The following is a 9,811-nucleotide window of genomic DNA, read 5'->3' as shown; positions in this document are numbered from 1 at the left end:
CTTATACTTTGAATAATATTTGAGGCTATATATGAAATTTTGTCTATATATATATATATATATATATATATATATATATATATATATATATATATATATATATATATTAATTGGAGTTTGCTAGGAAAGTTTTAGACTGTAATCTGGAGTAATATCACCTTTGTGAAACTAACAAGTAACTCTATATCTTAACCACACACTCCTTTTTATAGGTTTTGGTATACTTTTACATGAACTGCACACCTATATATAGCATTGTGGATGTATGAAATACCGAGCAGCATGTGTTTTGTGGTTATCCTGTCATTGAGCTGTTTTTAAAAAAAATATGACAGGAAGAAAAAAGCGGCTCCAGCATGTATCTCTAACACCTACATGCCCCTTTCTTCAAGCTGGCGCATATATGCCTGCTCCTTTCTCTCCTTGAAGTCTTCACCGTGTGCTTTGAAGGATTTGTCAGTTTCTTAGTAATATTAACCGTTGCGCTCTCATGTTGTGCAAATCAAAACAAAGAAAGAGAGCAAGCACATTCTGCAAAACAGCAGAATGATGCACAACAGCAGAAATGTCTGTCGGTAAGGGTTCAAATTGGCTTTTCCCCTGATTCTAATAGACATGCAAATGTAGTTTGCTTTACTAGGCATAACATATTCCAGTGGTGCCCATCTTTTTCATATGAATGGCTAAATAAAAATCTAACTTGATTAAGGTCATGGGCCTAAAATAGATGTTAAATTATACCAAATATTATATTCAAATTTAAGTTGCCATGGTTATGCTATCCTAAAATAGAATATCCTAATGTAACTATTCAGTGACCTCTAATGAGAGACATGGTCCTTTATGGCATGGTGATCAAAGATCTCAACTGGCCAACTTTGGGCTCAGTTCAGCCATCTCCATAATACACTATAATATACAGTATTTTGGTATATAATAAATGAGACTGTCCACAGAACTAATCTGTGAAATGTGACCTTTTTTCCATTTTGTTGCTTAAAAAACCGCCAAGCTGAGTATAGAAATGATCTATTAAATAACATAATGAAACTCTCCTTTTCAGAATGCTTAATCAAATGTTTGCTCAAACAACAAACAAGATAGAGGTTTCATTGATTACTTTTTTATTCAATTAAAAACATACACTGTTTTAATTAAATGTTGTTCCTTTATTAATACTGTCATATCAGACTATCAGAATGTACAAGCGTTTTGAAATTTGCAAGCATTGTTGAAAAGGTGTATAACAATCAGAAAATAAAGAAAACAAATATAGAAACTAATGCGTAGGTGCATGAGATATTTAAAACCGATTACACTATTCACTATTTACGGTTCAGTATTTGCTGATCTATTGTCTATAGGAATGCTGACCTTTTTTTTTTTAAAATCTTTGAAGAGGGTTTTATTTCTCCATAGCTTGTAGTACAAGTAGAGTTTGCTTTTTGATGTACTTTTGCTGAAATGTCAGGAAATGTTCATTCTTCTTATAGTAGTAAAATGTCAAATGTATAATTTATAAGAAAAACTAAAGAAATGAAAATCTTTTTGATTGTTGTTCCTTTATTGGGTGACAGAAGAGAGTAAATTCAGCTGCTCTCAGGGAAGATTAATTTCTGCTAGTAGGCAAGGATGGAAAATATTTGAGGAGTTGTGCTTCTGCACCATGCTTCACTTTATACTTTATACTTTTATTTTACTAAATATAGACTGAATATTTGGTACACTTTCACAATAAAAAAACGTACAAATACAATTTTCAAAGCATTCATTACAATCTTTAAATAGCTCTTCTTTTCTCACCAATGGCAGTATGCTGTACATAAATCGAATAGGAAATCACATTTTATTTGAATTTTCTATTAAACTCAATTAAAAGCATTTAAATAAGTTCATCAGTGTAGACAATTATATCAAGAATCGTGTCAGTCATCGTCAACTAGAACCTACTTAACTTCACACATTTATCAATTACTTTTTTATTTCTAATACTTGCTTTCAATAGCGACATTTTGACATTCAATAAAGTATGTCTACTTTTATTTGAATAGGGTTTAAATTCATACTGTCACCTTTGATGGTAGGCATATAGGACATATAGCTGAGGGTAGCAGTACTCAGTAATCAGTAAGCTTTTTTTGTATTTTTACATTTAATATTCTTGCAGCATTTTTTCAATAAAAGTTACATTGAAAACTGAATGACTATAAATAGTCTCCTAAATACTAATGCATTTAATACTTCACAAGCCAACTGTGATCGATTCGCAGTTGCTTAGTCATGGTTTCTGCTATACTTCTCCAAACAATAGTTTCCAGAAAAGAAATCACAGAACAAAGTCGCAGTTTGCTATAAAGATAATAAGTGTGCATTTGAGTCTACAAATGAATACAATTTTAATACTGTGTAAAACTGTCATGAAATTATTAAGACAAAAACAGTAAATTAAAGCTTTACATAAGAACAGAATTAAAGACAGCGAAATTATATTTCAATGAATCTGCTTCATCATTTGGCAGATAGCAACTGTTGACAGCAGGGTGCTAATGTGCCAATTCTTTAGAAAATAAAGAGGGGGGCCAACACTTAAACATAAATTCTTTATCAAATAATACTTTTGACATTTTAACATGAGAATTGCTTTACTCAAATAGGACGATTCTCAAGTGTTGCTGGTGCTGTTATCAGGCATGCTCTTTGAGGACAGTGAAGCAGGCATATAACCCTTAAAAAGACTCATTACTCTCTGCTTGTAGGTCTTAATTGCAAAAAAATAGATGACTGGATCCAGGCAGCAGTTGAGGTTCATCATGGACACTGTGATTTGAAGAGACATCTTGAAAGCCTTCTTTTCCTCGCAAGAGGGTTTATGGAGAAGTCTGCGCACCATAAACTGCATGATATTGATGTGGTATGGGCAGAAGCACAGCATGAAGCTCAGCAAAATCAGCAGTATTATGTTCTTGGCTCTGCTGCTTTTCCCTGACTTGCCAGTCATAGGGTTCTCCTTGGCCATCTTGGAAAGCTTGAAATTGATCTGGCTGTAGCAGCCGAGGATAAGTCCCAGGGGCACACAGAACCCAATAACACAGGCAAGCAAAAGCACATATGGGGTTTTTGCAGATTCGTCTAAGTTGGAGAACTCCATGCATGTTTTCTGACCTTCCCACTCCTTCATCATGCTTCTAAAGAGCATGGGAGATGTTTCCAGGAAAACGATTGCCCAGACTAGAATGCAGATTCTTCGTACCACCTTCAGACTCCTCAGCTTAGGACACCTGTGTGGATGCACCATGGCTAGGTAGCGGTCAGCACTGATGCAGGTCATAAAAGCGATGCCTGTGTAGGTGTTTGAATAGAAGATAACAGCAGTAAGCCTGCAAAAAAGATCTCCAAAGGGCCAGTCAAACCCACGAATGTAGTAAGTGATTCTACCGGGAAGAGCAAGAGTGAAGAGGGTATCAGAGATTGCAAGGTTGATCAGGTAAAGTGTGGTGGAGTTACATTTTTTCTTTTTCTGGCTGGTGATATACAGGACCAGGCTGTTGCCCGAGACACTGACAACAAGCACAGTAATGTAGAAGACAGGGAATAGAATTTGCGCTGATTCCTTGTTGGTAAATACATTGCAGGATTGGTTGGAAATACTTTCATTTGATGGAGATTGAGTGGCCATTTTCTTTGAAGGAAGAAAAAAAACAAAGATATTCATGGAAGAATTTGCTTCAGAAATTGTATTGCATTGAATTTGTGCACAAATAATGAGTTTTCACAATTTTTATTAGAAATATGGCCTAATGCTAAATTCCACAGTTTGAAATGAAAACAAGATGATGAACTTTAACATTTAACATTGACAATATCTACGCCAAATAAGATCATTCATTGGAAAAATAATAAATACTTACAATTAATTCAGGAGACTTGTGATGGCAGATGTTTCACTCTGAGCTTGTGGGCTGCAAAATGAGTGGGAGCTGTGCTGCCAAGGATTTGTTGAACTTAAGAAGCACCCACCTACTTTGCTCATTGAGGAGTTAGTGACAGCAGCTCTGAGTTCTGTTGCTCAAAATGTCTCTCAAAATTATGCTCAAATTCAGTTTATAACTTCAATCATTTTCTTATAAATGTGGTCACAGGGACAAACCCAGTGTAAATGTCAGCAGCCTTATGTCTTCTTTAGAAGTTAAATATGATGCTGCGCAGTGTTGTCTCTCAGTAATGGATTGATAATTAACCCTATATTAGCATGCTTCCATTTTTTTAAAAGTCTAATCATCTCCTTAATGTTAGAAAAATATCATGTTATATTTTTTTCATGTAAAAACCACAAACACCTGCCAATGCAAAGTGACCTATTTAGACAGAGGATGTTGAGGTAAAAATATGCTTGCACAATAACCCCACAGCAAAACATGAGGAAGATCAATATAATGTGCAAACACTGTGCAGATATACACTGAAATTAAGTATTGTTTTTTTATTTATTTATTTTTTTTTATTTTACATTAGAAGCATGAATATACTCTAATCTAATGAGCTACTAAATACATTTTTGTATGATGATCCCACACAGATTTCAACAGCGTAGCTGATGTTCCTATAGCACCTGTGGTTTTGGTAGTGTTGTGTCATCACCGCCTCTTGATTCTACTCAGAGAAAATAAGCAAGATCAGATTACTGTTAACCAAAGAACTTAAAAGCATTACAATTATTACACAACTGTCATTGACATTTAAATACAGACAGGTGACGAATAAAAAGGAAAAAAGTCAGAGTCAGGCTGGGTTTTGCTGGAACGGCCACCGTTCATGTCAGATCTCATACACAATTGAACACCTACGGGAGATTTTGATTCAATTTGATGTGTTAGACGGTGCTGTCCATCACCAGCATTAAAACACCAAGAAGAAGAATGGTAAACCCTCTATTGGGTAGTATTGAATCAACACATTACTAAGACACAAGTTTTTGTCTGTAAAATGCAACTGAAATACAATTATGTGCAATGCATTGTATTAATGTTATATACTGTATGGCCTGGTACTGTGTGCGTATTCATTTGGTAACTACAAAAAGAGCACTGATTCTATACTCATACTGTCGACAAATCACAGCAGGTAAAGAGGAAAAACTATATTATCAAGAAGAATTCATGAACTGATATTTGCTGCAGTTTGCAGGAACATTTTGATTTATGAGCAACCAGCTAAGAGCAAAAGCATGTCTTATACAATTGTTACACAACACAATGTTGGTTCAATATCCATATTATGTTACATCGCATTATAGATCTGTGCATCAATGCATTACAAAAATTTAACTTTAGAATACCGAGCAGGAGGTAAATAAATCTTCAACGTTGTGGCTAAATTGTAGATAATAAATTCTACACACTCCTAAAATAAAATGATTATCCAAGCCCAGAAATGCACAATATCAAGCTTGTAATGATTTTATTACCAAATCTTTAGTCAGCAAATTAGCAAGAGCAACACAAAAGAAATTCCTTACTGTGTACTTCATGTGCCACCATTTGCTTGTTTGATTTTACTTAACTGGGAAGAAAACATAAACTTGGAAATTCTTTATATAATTAAAAAAAACTATATAAATTCTTGATATTGTCTTCAGTAAGGTAAAATCATAATTTTTTTTAATGAAATGAAAATGTTAAATATTTAATGCTAAATTTAATGCGTGTCAATGCAGGTTTTACTACTGGATCAACTGATTGAAGCCTTTGAATGGAACACCATTGACTCACAAGCATTTACAGCTACCTCATAATAAGGTCATTTATGTATTTGTCTAATTCTTGTCTTTGTCTATTTTTGACCATTGATTTGGTGTTAAAAGCTTCATTTTATGCCATTCTAAACTAGGCCCTTTTTTCACAGCAGATAAATCTGGCATGGACCATACCAGGGCCATGTGCCTGCAGTTTACAGTCAATACAGGTACTGTTCAGTCCAGTGTTGATCTACCGCATAGCTTTCTTTTATCCTGGTTTTGTTGTAATTGAAGTGGATGGCTTTAGAGACCAGCAAAAGGTCACTAATTGGCGCAAGTCACATGCAGTTATGACACGGCGTACTTAGGTCACACCACGCAGGCCATGTGTAGATGGCATCACCTGCAAGTTAACACCCTGCAGATTTTATGCTCCATTAATTCACTGCACAGAGTTAAAGATCTGTCCAAGAACACTGAAAAAAAAAAAGAAATGACACTGATGTTTTGCATGCACAGTAAAGAAAATAGTTTTCTTAGCGAGCCTTGAAAAGTTTAGTCGACACACTCAAGCTTTGGGCATTTACAGTAAATAACTCATTACTACATTCATTGTATGTCTAGGATTGAAATATTAGGCTAAACAAGAAACAAAAGAGAGGGGGAACAAAGCCCACAGACTGCATACCGGATTTTATTATCAGTATAACACAGTGTGGTATAGTTCTGTCCCTGTGATTTGCATCGCTTACCCTCTTATCATGCCTTCTGTGAAAACGAGGGGGAATTATAGGGTGCCTCAGTGAATAGTCACTGGTATATCTTGCCATGCCTGAGTGTGTCTATGCGGTGTTGATGGCTCTGTGACAGAAAAGGTTTTTGGATATTGAAAGTGACGACCCAGCATGGGACATGCATGAAAGTCACTTCTTAGAGATCTGACCTTTTTATTTTCATTCTTGAGGGGAGGGAGGTCAGAGTGAAACTGATTTGGGGGGAATTATACATAAGACAGTGAAGCCAGAGTACCATAAAACAAAACATTTGTAAATCATATTAAAAATAGCTTGCATTGAATATGCGTGTGTGCTGCATTTGGATATCTGATATACAGATCCAAAATCAAGAAAGTTCAAAAGGTTTACAATAAGATTAGGCTTAAAAAATACAGAATTCTGATTTGATTATAACAAATTATAGATACATTTTAGGGAGTCACAGGGTAGTCACAGGGTACAGGGTTAATGTCCAGCTATGACAGTGTACTCTAGTTCAAGACTCCTGTGGAAATTCTTTTTCCTATGTGCTATTGTAATGTGCAATTTGCTCAAGTCTGGCATTTAGTCATAAATAGAAACACTCTGCCATCATTCTTGTCCACAGCCTTTTGTGGGTTCTTGTGCTGGTTTTAGACTTTCACCTGAGTACCTGATGTGAGACAACTGACTGGGATCAACGCATGAAAAACGCACAGTGTATTCTGCAAATTTCTTCTTGCTTGTTTTTTTCTGAGAATTAGATGTCGTGGGGGTGGGGGTGGGTATCTGAATACTATAGAGATGTTTTCAAGCTACAACTGCTTACGTAAATTCATCCTATCTTCACAATCAGATTATGTGGGCATATACTATATTTCCACTACTGAGTTTCCATTTTCACACAACAGTGAAAAATACATTCACACACTAATGTAGTTAATCATGATAAATATAGATTGTATGATTTTAAGTTGTGAGATGATTGTTGCATTTGATGGAATCTCTTTGGATTATGCCATCTTCTTATAATATGTATATATATTGTACACTCTGACAAGTCAGTATTTTCTTTTTTTTTTCATAGCTATTATTTCACTCGTGCCTCTTTATATTTTAATGCCATTATTATAATTTACAGATGTAAGTAGATGATTTACACCATGTAAAATATCCAATGTGTAAAATTAGATGTGTGTATATATATATATATATATATATATATATATATATATATATATATATATATATATATATATATATATATATATATATAGAGAGAGAGAGAGAGAGAGAGAGAGAGAGAGAGAGAGAGAGAGAGAGAGAGTTGTTATATATATAGTTATTATGTATGACAGATACAGATATATTTTATAAATGACCACTAGGGGGAACTGAACACTGCACTTGATGAAATGTAAACAAAATCTTGACAATATCCTGCAGGGATTCCCACTACCATGCTAAAATAATAAACCTAACCGAATTTCTGGGGGGAACAAGTTGAGAAACTTTGAGAAGACCACGCAGTATTTTCTCACACACACACACACACACACACACACACACACACACACACACACACACACACACACCTGTGTCACCTGCATTATTGGCATAGCTTCACCTTTTCCTAACATCCAGTTCAATACAAGCTCTGCTGTATATCTCTCACTTCCCAGCACCATGGACCCTTTTCTGGATAAACATTGTGGATGAATGGTAATGATACTGTGAAATATTATTTTTGGTATGGCTCTCAGGGTGTGAAATGGAGAGTAGTGAGACTCGGGTTGCCTTTGAAGCTGCCCTGCCCCGGCACATATGGCCAGGCCTCCTGCTGGCTCTTTGTTGGTGGCGATGGCAGTTCTTTGTCGTTGGCCTCATGTGGCTTGTGTCCGTTCCCATCATCACCAATTACACATTGCTCTCTGGACAGCCTTCTTTAACCATTTCAGTCAGTTTGACTTGCGTGAACACACCCTGTGCGCATTTCTCTGCTTGTCAGATTTAGCACTGTTTAATTACTGCACCCAAACAGACAGTGGAACCTGCAGTGCTTTTCAGGAGCAGGGTGTCCTGAGTGGGTGAATGCGGGAATAGGTGTGTGGACGGCACAAAGAATAAGACTGGTTATTTGATTGTGTGTTTTCTGTACATGAATGGATATGGCTAAGGAAGTGTCTGAGATTTTCAATGGCTCTGTATGTGTTGGTAAGTGTTTGTTTATGAGTGTGTGTGTGTGTGTGTGTGTGTGTGTGTAAGTCTATAGACATGGCCTTATTGTAGCTGATAGCGTATAGTGCTATAGATTGACAGTGTGTGCCAGGCCTGGCTGTAGGCTGTGTGAAGAGTTAAACCAGGTCTGGATTCTCAATTGCACTCAGTGGGGGAGAGGTACTCAGCTCGCGGGGACCCCGCAGCCAGCTGGCTTCACACAGACGAGCTGCGCCCTGATTGTCTGCCTCGCAGTGCGTGTGTGTGTGTGTGAGAGTGAAAGAGAGAGAGGAGAAAAGACAAATGCATTTTACATACATACATGTTTCCTTCTGACGTCATTTGTTAAAATATTACTTTGAATATTAAATTGAATTATAGGAAAATATTACAAAAAATGTACTATGACTACACCCAAAATGTCCCATGTCACAGGAAATGTTAGCTGATTTTAAAGTTGTACAAGTAAAGCACCTCTTGTGCTCTTTGTGGCTAATCTGTGAGTGAAACACTTGAGGTAAACCACCTGAACTGCTGATGACTTCTGCACTGTACATGTATAGCACCAGTCATTGTCACAAGGCAGGTACCATCGTTTACACCTATTCACATGCTCCCATTGAATCAAAAGATGAATTTATACTGACAGTAATAAAATAAGTCACATTTCCATAAATCATTCTGTAAATGCATTTATATAAAAAGCCAAACAAAGAAAAAGGAGGGAAAAAAACATTATTATTGCTTATGATAGTTTTCATCCAGAAGACTCTTTTTAAAAACAATTAGCAGAAACTTTTATATGATTTCCTGACTAATATTACCGACTTTGGATTGTGCATTAATGTCTATTTATAATTATTTTTTATTTTTTATTAAAGATATTATTTTAATTATAGAAATGGTAAACATAAAGTCGCAGTGTATATGTGGTAATGTTGAGGCAAGAAAGAAAGAAAGAAAGAAAGAAAGAAAGAAAGAAAGAAAGAAAGAAAGAAAGAAAGAAAGAAAGAAAGAAAGAAAGAAAGAAAGAAAGAAAGAGAGGGAGGGAGGGAGGGAGGGAGGGAGGAAGGGAGGATGGAAAAGAGAAATATTCTCAATTAAT

At 35.7% G+C, this 9,811-nt stretch overlaps 1 protein-coding gene across 1 annotated transcript; it reads right to left on the bottom strand.

The window, feature by feature from the left end:
* Positions 1–2,133: 2,133 nt before the first annotated feature.
* On the bottom strand, positions 2,134–4,146 carry LOC310723726 (G-protein coupled receptor 183). The gene is made up of 2 exons (XM_083537145.1): positions 3,909–4,146; positions 2,134–3,679 (listed from the first exon to the last, which is right to left on the bottom strand). Exon 2 carries the CDS (start codon positions 3,674–3,676, stop codon positions 2,663–2,665), a length of 1,014 nt encoding a protein of 337 aa, XP_083393271.1. The 5' UTR covers positions 3,677–3,679; positions 3,909–4,146; the 3' UTR covers positions 2,134–2,662.
* Between the last annotated feature and the right edge of the window lie 5,665 nt (positions 4,147–9,811).

The sequence above is a fragment of the Silurus aristotelis genome, assembly GCF_946808225.1.
Source record: "Silurus aristotelis genome assembly, chromosome: 3".
In the NCBI taxonomy this organism is placed as follows: Eukaryota; Metazoa; Chordata; class Actinopteri; order Siluriformes; family Siluridae; genus Silurus; species Silurus aristotelis.
The sequence above is the reverse complement of the archived record's forward strand: the minus strand, read 5'-3'. Positions and strand labels throughout refer to the sequence as shown.